Below are 17,421 nucleotides of genomic sequence, written 5' to 3' on the forward strand. Positions count from 1 at the left end.
TAAGAGTCATCAGCCTGTAGAGGTGATAATTAAAACTACGGAGGGGGCTTCCCTGGTGGCGCAGTGGTTGGGAGTCCGCCTGCCGATGCAGGGGACACGGGTTCGTGCCCCGGTCTGGGAAGATCCCACGTGCCGCGGAGCGGCTGGGCCCGTGAGCCATGGCCACTGAGCCTGCGCGTCTGGAGCCTGTGCTCCGCGACGGGAGAGGCCACGGCAGTGAGAGGCCCGCGTACCGCAAAAAAAAACCCCCAAAAAACAAACAAAAAAAACCTATGGAAACAGAGTCAGCCTTCAGAGAGAGTATTTACAGCCAGAAGATGGCCTAGGACTGTATCTTAGAGAACAACCAGCAGGTTCAGTTTGGGAAGAAGATGTTCTCATTGTGTGTGCGTATATGCTGAAGTCATAGCACAAAACAAACAAACAAAAGTATTCTAGCACACTCCCAAATCTTGTAAATCAATGCACTTATTCATGCATTTTGGGGGTTACATCTAACATGGTCATAATAAATTTACATAGTTGCCAAGGAGGGGCAAGTCATAGTAAACTGCCGCGGTTTTATTTTCTGTTCTTTGTTCCACTTCTCTCTCTAGTACTGAAGATAATAGAGAGTTGACTATATTAGTGATGTGTGATCTTTTAAACCGCCTATTTTGCCCTTAAAAAATTCTGCTTTAAAGCCTCAATAAATTTAAGAAAACTGAAATCATATCAGGCGTCTTTTCCGACCACAACGCTATGAGGCTAGAAATCAACTACAGGGAGAAAACTGCAAAAAACACAAACACGTGGAGGCTAGACAATATGCTACTGAACAATCAGTGGATAACTGAAGAAATCAAAGGGGAAATCAGAAAACACCTTGAGACAAATGAAAATGAAAACACGATGATCCAAAACCTACAGGATGCAACAGAAGCAGTTCTAAGAGGGAAGTTTACGGTGATACAAATTTACCTCAGGAAACGAGAAAAATCTCAAATAAACAACCTAAACCTTATGCCTAAAGCAACTAGAGAAAGAAGAACAAACAAAACCCAAAGTTAGTAGAATGAAAGGAATCAGAGCAGAAATAAATGAAATAGAGACTAAAAGAACAATAGAAAAGATCAATGAAACTAAAAGCTGGTTCTTTGAAAAGATAAGCAAAATTGATAAACGTTGAGCCAGACTCATCAAGGAAAAAAGGGAGAGGGCCCAAATCAGTAAAATCAGAAGTGACAAGGAAGTTACAGTCTACACCACAGAAATACAGAGGATCATAGGAGACCACTGTGAGCAACTATATGCCAATAAAGTAGACAACCTAGAAGAAATGGACAAATTCTTAGAAAGATACAAATACAATCTCCCAGGACTGAACTAGGAAGAAACAGAAAATATGAACAGACCAATTACCAGTACTGAAATTGGATCAGTGATTTTAAAACTCCCAACAAGCAAAAGTCCAGGACCAGATAGCTTCACAGGTGAATTCTACCAAACATTTAGAGAAGACTTAATACCTATCCTTCTGAAACTATTCCAAAAAATTGCAGAGGAGGGAACACTTCTGAACTCATTCTATGAGGCTACCATCACCCTGATACCAAAACCAAACAAAGATATCACAAAAAAAAAAAAAAGAAAAAATGACAGACCAATATCACTGATGAACATAGATGCAAAAATCCTCAACAAAATACTAGCAAACCGACTCCAGCAATACATTAAAACCATCATGCATCATAATCAAGTATCCCAAGGACTCAAGGACTTTTCAATATCCACAAATCTGTCAGTGTGATATATACCACATTAACAAATGGAAGAGTAAAAATCATATGATTATCTTAGTAGATGCAGAAAAAGCTTTTGATAAAATTCAACATCCATTTATAATAATAATAAAAAATACCTCTTCTGAAAGTGGGCATAGAGGGATTCCGTACCTCAACATCATTAAGGCCATATACAGTAAACCCACAGCTAAGATCATACTCAATGGTGAAAAGCTAAAAGCATTTCCTCTAAGATCAGGAACAAGACAAGGATGCCCACTGTTGCCATTTTTATTCCACATAGTTTTGGAAGTCCTAGCCACAGAAATCAGAGAAGAAAAAGAAATAAAAAGAATCCAAATTGGAAAAGAAGTAAAACTGTCACTGTTTGCAGATGACATGCTACTATACATAGAAGACCCTAGAGACGCTACCAGAAAACTACTAAGAGCTCATCCATGAATTTAGTAAAGTTGCTGGATATGAAATTAATATACAGAAATATGTTGCATTTCTATACACTAACAACAAAATATCATAAAGAGAAATTAAGGAAACAGCCCCATTTACCATCACATCAAAAAGAATAAAATACCTAGGAATAAATGTACCTAAGAAGGCAAAAGACCTGTACTCTGAAAACTGTAAGACACTGGTGAAAGAAATTGAACACAACATGATGGAAAGATATATATATGTTCTTGGATTGGAAAAATCAGTATTGTTAAAAGACCATACTACCCAAGGCAATCTACACATTCAGTACAATTCCAATCAAATTATCGATGGCATTTTTCACAGAACTAGAACAAAAAATTTTTTTAATTTGTATGTATGGAAACACAAAGACCCCGAATAGCCAAGACAAGCTTGAGAAGGAAGAACGGAGCTGGAGGAATAAGGATCCCTGACTTCAGACTATACTACAAATCTACAGTGATCAAAACAGTAAGGTACTGGGAACGAAAACAGACACACGGATCAACAGAACGGGATAGAAAGCGCAGAGATAAACCCACACACTTATGGTCAACCTATGACAAAGGAGGCAAGAATATACAATGGAGAAAAAGTCTCTTCAATAAATGGTGCTGGGAATACTGGACAGCTGCATGTAAAAATATGAAATTAGAGCATTCTCTAACACCATATACAAAAATAAACTCAAAATGGATTAAAGACCTAAATGTAGGACTGGAAACCATAAAACTCCTAGAGGAAAACATAGGCAGAACACTCTGACATAAATCACAGCAATATCTTTTTCAGGCCGTCTCCTAGAGTAATGGAAATAAAAACAAAAATAAATAGATGGGATCTAATTAAACTTAAAAGCTTTTGAACATCAAAGGAAACCATAAACAAAACAAAAAGACAATCTACAGAATGGGAGAAAATATTTGCAAACGATGCTACTGACAAGGGATTAATTTCCAAAATATACAAACAGCTCATACAGCTTAATATAAAAAAAAAAAAACCAATCAAAAAGTTGGCAGAAGACCTAAACAGACGTTTCTCCAAAGACGACACAAAGATGGCCAACAGGCATATGGAAAGATGTTCAGTATTGCTAATCATTAGAGAGATGCGGATCAAAACTACAATGAGGTATCACCTCACACTAGTCAGAATGGTCATCATTGTAAAAATAAATGCTGGAGAGGGTGTGGAGAAAAGGGAACCCTACTACACTGTTGGTAGGAAGGTAAATTGTTACAGCAACTACGGAGAACGGTACGGTGGTTCCTTAAAAACCTGAAAATAGAGCTACCTTATGATCCTGCAATCCCACTCCTGGGCATATATCTGGAGAAAACCATAATTTGAAAAAATACACGCAACCCACTCTTCATTGCAGCACTATTTACAATAGCCAAGACATGGAAGCAACCTAAATGCCCATCAACAGATGAATGGTTAAAGAAGATGTGGTGTATATAGTATAGTGTAATATAATGTAATATATAATATAATGGAATACTATTTAGCCATACAAAGGAATGAAATAATGCCATTTGCAGCAACATGGTTGGACCTAGAGATTATCATATTAAGTGAAGTGAGTCAGAGAAAGAAAAATATGATATCACTTATATGTGGAATCTAAAAAGAAAAAAGGATACAAATGAACTTATTTACAAAACGGAAATAGACTCACAGGCATAGAAAACAAACTTATGGTTACCAAAGGGGAAAAGTGGTAGGGAGGGATAAATTAGGAATTTGGGATTAACATATACACACTACTATATGTAAAATAGATAAACAACAAAGACATACTGTATAGCACAGGGAACTATACTCAGTATCTTATAATAACCTACAATGGAAAAGAATCTAAATATATATATATGTATAACTGAATCACTTTGACATACAATTGAAACTAACACAACATTGTAAATGAACTATACTTCAGTTTTAGATTCTGCTTTAAACTTAAGTCTTTACATGTCATTTTATTGGATTTCACTGATTGAATGTAGTCTGATTGTTTCAAGGAAACTAGTCATTTTAATCATGCTAAACTTTTCTCTTTAAAAATGATCATGCTAGTATGTTATTAGTTACTTTAATTGCTCTTTCCCTCCCTAGGAGCTGATGCAACAGAATGGGATTGGTTATGTGTTAAATGCCAGCAACACCTGTCCCAAGCCTGACTTTATCCCTGAATCTCACTTCCTGCGAGTGCCTGTGAATGATAGCTTTTGTGAGAAAATTTTGCCGTGGTTGGACAAGTCAGTAGATTTCATTGGTAAGTAGCTCAAGTAATATTACAAGCCCTTTGGGTTATAGTCTCATATGTAGAGGTATATCCCTCCCTCCCTTCCTCCCCTTTGTTTTCATTAGAGAAAAGGAACCTATTTCATACAGTTCAAAAGCTTGAAAACACATGATGCTACGTATCTCATTTAGTGGCCAAGGAGATGTGTGTGTGCCATGCCATGCCTAAGGACTAGCCTTGTGACATCCTAGCTAACTTTAACGCTACCAGGGTTAAGCCTAATGGGAACTGTGATTATGTATTGGCAAGTGTTTGAAAATCGGTTAAACTTTTGGGATTAAACTTTTTACCCACTTCGTCAAATCCTATAAAAGACTTTTGGAAACTGTGGTGGCATTCCTTAAACTGTTTATGCCTTGTTGCTGTTTTCCCCAGAGAAAAGTCAAATCCTGTGAAAACAAATCCCATTACATTTAAAGTCTTTATGTCACAAGATTCCTAAGCCTCAGTCCGTGTGCCAGTAATTTCGAGTAGTAGTGGATCTAATGAAATTCCAACACACACACACACACACACACACTCTCTCTCTCTCTCTCTCTCTCTCTCTCTCTCACACACACACACACACACACACACACTCTAATACTTGTGTGGTCATTCCTTGGCGTTGTCTGTGACAGGGTCTGGTCCACACCGTACTTTGTTCTGCTCACTGGGCCCGTCAGCCCTGGAGCCTCCCTGACTCCCAGCTTCTGGTGCTGTTGTGACATTTTGGTGCCTCGGGATCAGATCTGCTGGTAGGAAATCGATGATGTGTATTTGAAATGTGGTTTTGGTGGAAAGTGGCTAAACCAAGGAGACGTGTTCTTTGCTCTTGACCAACACAAGAAGGTGTGACTCTTGATGTCTGTGTGAAGAGTTTTCATTCGTTTTCCCCCTAGTCACACAAGTTTGAGCACCCTCATCCATAATTAAATACTCTGAATTGGTTACTGAAAGTTTAAAAATAAAGAACTAGTTCCTTTTAAACAGTGAAACTATGTACATTAAGCCCCTCACTATATTCTTTCATCTGCGAGAGGAATTTTCTAGACAGTGCTTTTGGAACTTCGGGTAATTCTGAAACAGATCTCTTTTTTCAAGATTTCAGATCGCCAAGTCGTCTCCTCTTTAATTGGCATGCATTCTGTGAAACACCTGAAGATAAATGGCTTGATAATTCACATTAAAATAACCACAAACGAAAGTCCCCAAATTAATCCTTCCCACCATTCTACTTCTAGGAGATATTCAGCATATCGTTCAATGTTTGCCTCTTTATTTATTTACTTATTTTTTCCAGTACGCAGGCCTCTCACTGTTGTGGCCTCTCCCGTTGCGGAGCACAGGCTCCGGACGCGCAGGCTCAGCGGCCATGGCCCACGGGCCCAGCCGCTCCACGGCACGTGGGATCCTCCCAGACTGGGGCACGAACCCGTGTCCCCCGCATCGGCAGGTGGACTCCCAACCACTGCGCCACCAGGGAAGCCCAATGTTTGGCTCTTTAAAAGACGACAGTTATAGTTAATGTTCCCATTGCATGTCACATTGATCCAGAGATGATTGGCTCTAATTTCAGCTACAAGTGCGATTTCAGAATCTATTTAGAATAGAACCTGATTCTGTTAAGTCATGGCAATATCTAAGCTTTAGGAGGTTGGTAGAAAAGAGAGAATATGAATAACTTTGCCCCACCTTACTTTCTTCTTTCATTGGAGCTCTTGGACACTTTTAATTCCTGCAAAAGGAATTTTACCATGTTGCTGGTTGGTGAAATACCCACCCAAATACGTATCGTGATTTATTGTATATCTGAAGATATTTTTACTTACCAGTAGTTCACTTGCTTGGCCCGGTTTACTGTTAGGGCCACCATCCTTTTCCCACCCAGACAATCCAGGGCAACACGTCCAGCCCACTGTGGAATTCAGCCCATGTTCGCTACAGTTGCTAATCTCGTTAGTCATGTCAGAGAATATAATTTGAAGACATACCCTCATACCAGGACTTACTAACATATAGGATCATACTTTTTCTTTTTATTATTCAGGTTAAATTTCAGTAAGTTTGTTTGTTCAGTAGAGTTTGTTGGAAGGACGCAGTTTTCACGGGGTGTTGCCTTTACTTCTCGTGGACGCAGGCTGCAGCGGGCGCGTTTGCCCGTCAGCGCCCCGAGTCACCGACCAGGGCCCCCGGCCCAGCTGGCCACTCACACGGGCTCCTGCTTCACTCGGCCGCGCAAACTCAGGGCTTCTGTAGGCAATCCAGGGAGGTAATTAACAGCATGTACTTTGGAGCCAAACTGTATTTGATTATCGGTTAAGTGACTCCAGGTGAGTTACTAAATCTTCTGTGCCTCGGTTTCCTGATCTGGAGACTAAAGATAATGTTTCTACCTTTTAGGGATATTGTTCGGATTAAAATAGATAATGCATGTAAAACACCTTGCAAGGTGCCTGACTCATAATTGGCTCTAATAAATAGTAGCTGTCGGGGCTTCCCTGGTGGCGCAGTGGTTGAGAGTCTGCCTGCTGATGCAGGGGACGCGGGTTCGTGCCCCGGTCCGGGAAGATCCCACATGCCGCGGAGCGGCTGGGCCCGTGAGCCACGGCCGCTGAGCCTGCGCGTCCGGAGCCTGTGCTCCGCAACGGGAGAGGCCACAACAGTGAGAGGCCCGCGTACTGCAAAAAAAAAAAAAAAAAAAAAGTTAACTGGTTTAAAAATTACCTAAGTCCTTTTCTGTTTTTCCTTGGAGCTGTGCTCTGTCACCTCAGTTATTTCTTCCTTCTTTTTAGCCTCTTTAACTTCTCCCCGTCACTGACTCCCTCTTAACCTATTGCATTTGTTATCCCTTCTCTCTTTTTAATCCTAGAATTGATAAAATAGAAAAAACTGAAAAATAGATAAAATTGAAAACATAGATACATCTTGTTTAACTCCTGGATTGCTGTAGTGGCAGCCTGCTTTTTTTTTTATTTCCAGTTTTCCCCGTCAGTGCCTTCTTGTTGCCCCCTATTCAGGAACCTGCAGAGGCTCCTTAATTGCCTCGAGTCCCTAGCCCAACATTCCCAGACTCTCCAACACCTGCTTCCCACCTCCGAACCCTCCTCTCCCGTCACTTCCCGCCCAGCGTGCACCAGCCAAGGCTGTTTTCTGAGTGGTGGTCCAGCCCCACCATGGGTCTTTCTCAAATGTTTCCCTTCTCCTCTCCTCCAGGTCGACAGGTATTACTTCCTTTGCCTTTAAGAGACTCAGTTTAGCACTCAATTCTGCCAAGAAATGTGTTCTAATGAACCCCACTTCAGTATAATCACTTTAGTTAGATTTTTAAAATATATCATCAAAGCAGTTGTAAGAACAGTATAAGTACCACGTGTGGAACATTTGAAAAAGAAACCTGTAACCTCAACATCCTAACACATCTGTTATCATCATTGCTTTATTTCCTTCCAGCCTTTTTCAATTTTTTATAAAGATTACCTTTTAAAGTATGTATCGGTCAGCCAGCCAGTATTTACTGGGTTCACACTATGTGCTCAGTGTTAAACGCTTTGGGGGAGTGTTAGAAGCAAGACCCTTCTCGGTCCTCCTAGTCTAGTTTTGTGATAATTATTAAAAATGATGAGAGAGTACTGTCAACATTAAAAAAAATATTTAAAGCCAGCCTACTTCCAATAAGAATTTGAAGCAGCTTACAGTAAGAGGTTGGGATCAAAAGATAACACACATTCACACACGTACCCATTAAAGCGGGACAGAAGGGCAAGAACCAGGTAATATGGGACTAAGAAAGGCACAGTAAAACCGGAATTATCTCTTGAAACTGAGTGAACACCTTAGCTTTGAGCTTCTTAGCGCCAAGGTGAAAGAGGAAATACTAAGAGCAGTATAGGCTAAACACTGAATAGTTGAGAGGAGGAAGAGAGCTGTGTAGCCCAGGAAGGCTTGGACTTTACGTACATGTGTTTATATACTGTTAGGTTGTATAGCGTGTCCTTTTTTCTTTGTTTCAATGTTGTTTTGTGTTCGTTTGTTATTGTTTTATTGTGTTTGATTTCCCTGTCTAAAGGGAAGCTGCCTGATTGTTCACGTAGTACCTTAAAGCTCTACGGTGTTTTGTACGTAACAAACAATAAGTCCTATACGTTGGGAATTTATTATATGTATAACAGAGGTGGTGAGATTGAAGTATTACTGTATATTGTATTACTCAGCTGCCAGAGCAGATTCCCTGGATACCTTGTTAATTACAAGAACTTTAACATAAGGTTTGGTAAACTTTTGGTGGTTACCAATGAAAACAAGGATGAAAAGGGAATAATTTAGCTCATGGCAGCAGCATGTAGGTAAAGGGTAAGCACATACGTAATTGTTCAGATGTAAGGTAGTCACTGTACTGGCTAGAATGGTAGTTGCTTCCAGGCTGTGGGATAACTTCATCCATGTCCACGAGAAAGCTTTTAAAGCTCATCTACAGTGAGAGATGGCAGTACCGTGTGATCAAATTTCCTTGGTTCTTGGTTCTAAGTGTTCACGAGTCCTTCTACCATGTAATGGGGAGTTAGCATGACGCAGTCAGACAGTATCTCCTGGATATCAAGGAAGAGGTCAGAGTTCCCTTGGTCCTCATTAAGGTGACCTACTGAAATTGATTCATGGCACACACATGGCTTCTTCTTAAATTCAGCAAGTAAAGTGAGCCACTTTATGACACAGAAAAGTCTCCCAGAGAAAAATAGGGAAATTATGGGAAGGTGGATTCGGAGTCAGCATTTTACAAATTGCTTGACTTGGCGTCTCTGCGTCATGATGTGGTGTCACTATGATTAAGTCTCTCCCCGTCCCCACCTCCCTGCTTTTTACACAGTTAATGTGTCACATATGTTTAAAATGGAAAAAAATTTTTTTAATTTAATCACCCATATATATCAAATCATTATGCCACACACCTAAAGTACAATGTTATATGTCAGTTATATCTCAAAGCTGGAAAACATGTAGTATCTCTTACATAATTCGAAAAAAACTTAAGTATCAGACAACATAGGTAAACAAAATATTAGCTAAATCTTAGGATTTTGGATGTTGTTTTCTTTATACTATTCTGTATTTCTGAAGTTTTCTACACTAAACAAGTAGAATCACGTGATCACAATGTGTGATTTATACTCAGGGTAAGTTATTAAAATAATAATGTAAAAAATACATGGTGAAAAGTACTGAATAAGAGGCAACCTGAGTTAGGGACACATTGCTTATTAACACATGTGGACCTTCATTGTTCTATATGTAAATCGTGGGGAAATCATCTTCCCCTACCTCCTTAAAAAAATATTGAAAAATAGGTAAATAGATGGGCTTTACTTCGAGTTGCCAGATGCAAGCCATTGTGTGAGTAAATGGAAATAAGATTTCACTGCTGAACAAAGTTGTCATTAATGACCCTTTCTGAATTTGGCTCATAGAGAAAGCAAAAGCCTCCAATGGATGTGTCCTAGTGCACTGCTTGGCAGGGATCTCTCGCTCTGCCACCATCGCCATTGCCTACATCATGAAGAGGATGGATATGTCCTTGGATGAAGCTTACAGGTGAGGACAGGAACATGCCCTGTGAGACTGGCTTCTCCTTTGACCTGAATCATGAGAAGACATGGTGGGTGGGGGAGAGGGTGGTGGTGACCACGTTAAAGCAGATCATGATTATTTTAGTTATACTCTTTACAGGTGACTGGATTTTTCAATGGTTTTTCAAAGATTGGAGAAAAATGCATTTTTATAATTTAGCGCTAATTCTGCCCTCACATATATCAAGTTCATCCTCAGCTACTTTTTAAGTTTAAGGAAGAGCAAATACAGAGATCTCCATCCTGTTACTTGAGTTTGTATCTTTGCCTAGTTGGGGAAATATCATTTGTTCTAATTTACACACGAGAAAGAAACGCTCCAGGAGAATACTCATTGTAGAATTCCTACCGTGCTTCAGATTTTGTGTCTCTTTCACTGAGGAAAAATCCCAATATATGCAAGTATAAAACCAAATAATTGTCAAACTCCATTCGTTGAGTAGAATTTCCTGCAATCTAGAGTTGCTTAGATTTTGTAAAGAATGTTATTGAAGTATATAGTTGATTTACGGTATTGTGTTAAGTTTGCTATACAGCAAAGTGATTCATTTATACATACATATATTCTTTTTCATATTCTTTTCCATGTGGTTTATCACAGGATATTGAATATTGTTCCCTGGGCTATAAAGTAGGACCTTGTTGTTTATCCATCCTAGATATACTAGTTTGCATCTGCTAACCCCAAACTCCCAGACCTTCCCTCTCCCCGCCCCCTCACCAACCACAAGTCAGTTCTGTATGTCTGTGAGTCTATTTCTGTTTCATAGATATGTTCACTTGTGTCGTAGTTTAGATTCCACATAAGTGACATCATATGGTATTTGTCTTTCTCTTTCTGACATATTTCAGTATGATAATCTCCAGGTCCATCCATGTTGCTGCAAATGGCATTGTTTTTTTATGGTTAACATTCCAGTGTGTGTGTGTATATATGTGCCACATCTTCTTTATCCATTCATCTGTCGATGGACATTTAGGTTGTTTCCATGTCTTGGCTATTGTGAATAGTTCTGCTGTGAACATAGGGGTGCATGTATCTTTTCAAATTATGGTTTTGTCTGGGGATATGCCGAGGAGTGGGACTGCTGGATCATATGGCAACTCTAGTTTTAGTTTTCTTGAGGAACCTCCATACTGTTCTCCATAGTGGCTGCACCAATTTACATTCCCACCAACAGTGAAGGAGGGTTCCCTTTTCTCCACACTCTCTCCAACACGTATTATCTGTAGACTTAATGATGGTCATTCTAACCTCTGTGAGGTGATAGCTCATTGTAGTTTTGATTTGCATTTCTCTAATAATTAGCGATGGTGAGCATCTTTTTCATGTACCTATTGGCCATCTGTATGTCTCCTTTGGTGAAATGTCTATTTAGGTCTTCTGCCCATTTTTTTGATTGGGTTTTTTGTTGTTGTTATTGAATTTTAGGAGCTATTTGTATATTTTGGAAATTAAGCCCTTTTTAGTCACATCATCATTTGCAAATATTTTCTCCCAGTCCATAGGTTGTCTTTTTATTTATGGTTTCCTTTGCTGTGCAAAAGCTTGTAAGTTTGATTAGGTCCCATTTGTTCATTTTTGCTTTTATTTCTATTGCCTTGGGAGACTGACCTAAGAAAACATTGGTACAATTTATGTTAGAGAATGTCTTGCCTATGTTCTCTTCTAGGAGTTTTATGGTGTCATGTCGTATACTCAAGTCTCTAAGCCATTTTGACTTTGTTTGTGTGTGGTGTGAGGGTGTGCTCTAACCTGATTTGCACATGGCTGTGCATAGAGTTGCCCAGACTTTGAAGTATATAATTTTGAGTGGGTTGCCTCCACCCCCCTTTCTCCAGACAGAAGGCGGCCAGTGACAGCAGCACCAAGGACTGGGGTTGTGTTCAGGGACGCCTGAATCGGAGTCCCCTGTGTATCTTGCTGGATAGAGGCGGTTAGTTTGCCTGTGATAAAGGATCAATAAATACAGGCACGTGGAGCCAGGCCTGCTGTAACAATTGGACTTTCTTCTCAAGTTGGAAAATCTGGAGAAAAGAAATGAGCTACCTGAACAGCTCCTCACTTGAGGAAGGAGCTGAGGCGGTGGGTCCTCCCTGTGTCCGCACCGCTCCGCGTCCTGCAGTCTGGCTGCTCCCTAAGGTCCTCCTGCGCCCAGTAGAAACCAGCAGGAGAGGCGCCCTTACATCCTGTTACTGGGTCTCATCGCGAGGGTCCTGCATGTACACTTGTCACAGTTGAGGCAGTTGTTTCTGGCTTCGTTAATTTGCTTTAGGTTACTGATTTCCAAGGAGTTTATTTTTGATTCTTCTGTTTTCTTCCGTATCCAAATATAAATTTTCAGTGTAGTTTCACTCCTGCATCTTCTGAGAAGTGGCCTTAAGGGTCAGGGGCCACTAAAGAATATATCTACTATTTCTAAAGAGTCTCTGTTTCTACAATGAAACAGAAAAGCTGTTTATAACTAGTTTTGATCCCTTGATGACTCTTTTTTAAACAAGGTGGTTACAGAAATGAAGCCAGACATCAGACCTGTTTTCTTTTTTAATATTTATTTATTTATTTGGTTGCGCTGGGTCTTAGCTGCGCAGGTGGCCTCCTTAGTTGCGGCTTGCTGGCGCCTTAGTTGTGGCATGTGTGCGGGATCTAGTTCCCTGACCAGGGACTGAACCTGGGTCCCCTGCATTGGGAGCGCGGAGTCTTAACCACTGCGCCACCAGGGAAGTTCCTAGACCTGGTTTTGAATCCCGGCACCGTCCTTTAGTAGCTGTGTGATTTAGGGCAAGTCACCTAAGGACTGTGTGTACCTCTGTGATGGGGGTAATTACACCCACCTGACAGAGGGTAGTTTTGAGAGTTGAATGAGAGAACACCCCCTTTAGCGTTCGCATAATGCTTAGCAGAGACCACTGTGTAGCTGGTTACTCTGTCACACTGAATCCAAAGGGAAGGAACTCGGAAGTGTGTGCTTCGATGCCCTGGCCATCTGATACTCTCTCTTTTGATCGTTAATTAAAAATGTGCAACATCTTGAAGTGGCTGTGGGGCCTTTGATGCTGGGAAGCTGAAGGTGGCGCATGGCTGTTAAGCTGTACTTCTGATGGCAGCACCGGTGGGGAGGGGCGGTGTCATCCCAGGTGGTGAGGTAAGAATCATCTCTTACCAGTTGCACTGGAAGCCTTGGGTCCCTGAAAATAAGGAGGCTCAACCTAGAACTTTAGGGGCCTGGCCCCCCGCTTTCTAGCACCTCCGGCCTCAGGCTGTAAAGCTCCCCGATGCAGAGGCCCTCATCTCCTCCTTGACCCTCTGCCCCAAGTTTTAAACCAGCCACCTGACAAAGGTCTTGGAAGGGTCTCTCTGATGATTCCCTGTCGCAGCTCTTCACTTGCCGTAGCTTAGTAACATTCTTACAATAACAGGTAGTCGTCAAATTCAAGTCTTTTTGGTTTTTTCCTCTTTTCATAGATTTGTGAAAGAAAAAAGACCTACTATATCTCCGAACTTCAATTTTCTGGGCCAGCTCCTGGACTACGAGAAGAGGATTAAGAGCCAGACCGGAGCGGCGGGGCCCAAGAGCAAACTGAAGCTGCTGCACCTGGAGAAGCCAAGCGAGCCCGTCCCGGTCGCCGCCGCCGCCGCCGCCGCCGCGGAGGGCGGGCAGGGAGGCCAGCCGCCCCTCGGGCCGCCCCGCGCCCGTCCCGCCGCCGCTCCCCCCGAGGCGTTGGGGCCCCGGCCTGTGCCCCACGCCGGTGCGCCCGGCGCCCAGCCCTCGCCTCCCGACGACGGCCCCCTGGTCCAGGCGCTCAACGGGCTCCACCTGCCCGCGGACCGGCGGGAGGACAGCGGCCGCCTCAAGCGCTCCTTCTCCCTGGACATCAAGGCGGTGTCGCCGTCAGCCGGCGCGGCCGCGCCCCTGCGCGGGCTCTCCTCCCCGGAGGCGGCCCCAGAGCCCTACAAGCCCTCCTCCGCCCTGGAGGGCGCCGGCAAGCCGTGCCAGTTCTCCCCGGTGCGGGAGGTGTCGGAGCAGACGCCGGAGGCCAGCCCGGAGCGGGAGGAGGCCGGCCCCCCCCGGGGTCCCCAGCCTCCGAGGGCCCCCGAGGGCCAGGGCGCGCGGCCCCGCGCGGGGAGGCCGCTCCTGTCGCCCCTGCCCCGCAGCGGCAGCGTGGAGGACCACTGCCAGCCCCGCTTCCTCTTCGGCCTCTCGGCCAGCCAGCAGCACCTGGCCCCGTCCGCCGCCGGGCTGGGCCTCGAGGGCTGGCACTCGGACATCCTGGCCCCCCAGACCTCCGCCGCCTCCTTGGCCAAGAGCTGGTATTTCGCCCCCGAGCCCCCTCACTTCTACTCGGCCTCGGCCGTCTACGGAGGCCACGCCGGCCCCCCCGCCTTCAGCTGCGGCCAGCTGCCCGCCTGCGGTGGCGACCCGGGCCACTCCGTGCGCCGGCGGCAGAAGCCCAGCGACAGGGCCGACTCCCGGCGCAGCTGGCACGAGGAGAGCCCCTTCGAGAAGCAGTTCAAACGCAGAAGCTGCCAGATGGAGTTCGGCGAGAGCATCATGTCCGAAAACCGGTCGCGGGAGGAACTGGGGAAGGTGGGCAGCCAGTCGAGCTTTTCAGGCAGCATGGAAATCATCGAGGTCTCCTGAGAAGAAAGACACTTGTGACTTCTATGGACAGCTTTTTTCTTGTTCACAAAAAAATATTCCCTGTAAATCTGAAATATATATATGTACATACATATATATTTTTGGAAAATGGAGCTATGGTGTAAAAGCAAAACACGGATCAACACCGCTGCTCTCTTTTAATATCTGCACTTGAGAGAGCAGCTAGTATTTCTCTCAATACAAGTGGAAGAAGGGCAGAGGCTAGCTTTCCCCCCAGGCACGTGAAACAATTCTATGCAGTGGACTGCACATCCTCTCGTTCTTACTAAATCGAGTTCTATTTGGTGTCAGAGGACAGAAGCGCCCACCATTTTCTTGTCGTGCTACAAAGAGATCTCACATACTAGTCCTGTCCGGTCCCTTCCATAGTGCACCTTAGTGCTGAGACTGAGCCAGCCTGTGGGTCGGGCGGGGAGAACCTATTAGGAACAGAACCTAATGGTAAATCCAAGAGAAATGACCACATCCAAAGCTGATTCACAAACCCAAGCGCACCTGACAGCCGAGCGATGAGCGCATCGTTCTGACCGACCGTTAGGGGCCTAGCCAAGATCTACTATAGAGCAACCCCAGTACCTCAGACGGAAAGTCGGGGCTTTCACCACTACCAGGTTTGGTGGCCCGTTTTCTAGGCATTGTGAACAGGCAGGTAGCTAGTCACCCCTTTCAGACCAGTTCAGACGGTCTCTGCACACATTTCCAGTTGGGCCTGGATGGAGGGCGTTCATTTGTTCTTTCTTCTTCTCAGCTTTGTGAAGAAAGAAAGGAAGGAAGCGATCTAGGATCTTCTAACAAACAGCCAGGAATCTGGCAGCATCACGATTTAAGCTAAGGCTGGGAGGCTAAACAAGTCTACCTCCCTCTCTATAAATCAAAGAGTTGATCGAGATGGGGTTGTCAACCCTTTCAATGAAGGTTAATTTCAAGCCAGACGTGAATTTATTCGGTAGCAGAATGGCAGCACCGTCTCGTCCTCAGCCGCGCTAGACGGCTTCCATTTCGGGTTCATCGCACAGATACATCTTGTGAAGATGGAACGGTAAGGTAGAATTTTATAGGAAACTACTAAGAGGCAGAAAACTGCGGAAGGATTAGAGAAGGTGGAATTGCTGAGGAGAAGCAGGAAACTGTTATTTTCTCAGTGGTTTTTTCCCTTAGCATGCGACCAAGGTGGTATTTCTGTAATTAGACTTTCATACTGACAGGGCTGAGAGAGGCTTTGGTAAGCAACGAATGTTCAGAGAGAAACAGTGTAGGAAGGTGAGGACAAGGCGGTTGAATTTTGCCTCGTTGCGAGCAGAGCGGAAAGACACAGCCAAGCTGTTCTCAGAAACTAACCCCAGCATTTTTTAGTAGAACGGACATATCAAAGTGGAGCGGGACCAAGTGGTCTCCGTCCGTGACCTACAATCACTGTGTGGAATCAATCCTGGCAGCTGAAAATAGGAGGTGATTAGAACAAGTCCACAAGTGACAGTACTTACCTGCTTTTAAACTTCCTGGCTTGAGTTTTGTCAGCTACAGTCTGGTCCTGTTTCGAAGCCTTAATTCACGTCAGCAGCTTTTTTTTAGGGTGGTGGGCGGGTGTTAGCATTGTTCTTTACTGTAAGTGTAGCTAGTTGCTGACTCATATCTCAGGTTTTTCTACGTGTGAGAAATGGACAGTCCTTTGAGTTGGATGTGACTTCATGTTTCCCATGGTGACTGCTAAAACCAGCACAGATGACATGATTCAAAACTGACTTGATTGTGGCAATTATGAGCTTCATAGAACATAACTGGTTATGCACAAATAATGGGCTACGACATGGGTATTAAATGGAGAGAGAACTGCGTAGGGAGTGCATTGTTACCATACTGGAAAAGTTCTGTTAAGAGTGATTTAGCTTTTCTATATACATGTACATTTTGGATGTAATCAGATATTATCAAGGTTTCACACAGTAATTTTTGATGTGTTATGTACACATGCACCAAACGTGTAACAGCTCCCTGCTTCCAGAGCCCGGTCACAACTGTGGAACGTTTCTGAGAAATGAAATTCATGGCTCCAATGCTGTATGTTTCAGGAGGGTTGTGGGGCTTGATTTTAATGCGATCTTTGGGCGGAATTGGCCTTCCATCATTTGGGATTTCTCTTGGCCATGGTCCCCTTCCTTCCCGTGACCAATGTGGTCCTATACTACACCCTTTGGTCCTTGATCACTAACATCGAGTAATCAGCCCTTGGAATGGAGACTGCCCTGCCGAAGGGGCAGCCTCTCAGGCCAGCCCCAGAGCCACGTGCGTGGCCGAGGGCCGGGCAGGGCGGTGGCTGACTCTTTGCAGCGTGGAATCCGAGGGGGAGCCCTGGAGCCTACCAGATGATACGGGATGGTGATTTTATACGACAGAACTAGACCTCTACGTGAGAAATGCTGGAAAATGGTTTAGGACATTTGTAAAGCTAGGTGGGAAGACTGTGTAAGTGTTTAATATGAATATAGTGTTCTTTTGTAGTAAGGCAAGCTGTTGAACGGTTGAATTGTGTATTTCCCATTCTGATGTGTCATGAATGTTAATATGATGAAATAAAATCAGAACTGGTACCTGTTTATACATAA

The 17,421-nt window shown here is 43.6% G+C and overlaps 1 protein-coding gene across 5 annotated transcripts in view; it reads left to right on the forward strand.

Moving 5' to 3' along the window:
- The window catches only part of DUSP16 (dual specificity phosphatase 16), an 84,825-nt gene extending 67,404 nt beyond the window's left edge, over positions 1-17,421 (forward strand). For all 5 annotated transcript variants that reach the window (XM_032645212.1, XM_032645211.1, XM_032645213.1 and 2 more), the window contains 3 exons: positions 4,362-4,521; positions 9,996-10,119; positions 13,621-17,421. In XM_032645212.1, the coding sequence (XP_032501103.1) occupies positions 4,362-4,521; positions 9,996-10,119; positions 13,621-14,797 (1,461 nt within the window). In that variant the 3' untranslated portion in view covers positions 14,798-17,421. The remainder of the gene's footprint in view (positions 1-4,361; positions 4,522-9,995; positions 10,120-13,620) is intronic.

The sequence above is a fragment of the Phocoena sinus genome, chromosome 10, assembly GCF_008692025.1.
Source record: "Phocoena sinus isolate mPhoSin1 chromosome 10, mPhoSin1.pri, whole genome shotgun sequence".
Taxonomy (NCBI): domain Eukaryota; kingdom Metazoa; phylum Chordata; class Mammalia; order Artiodactyla; family Phocoenidae; genus Phocoena; species Phocoena sinus.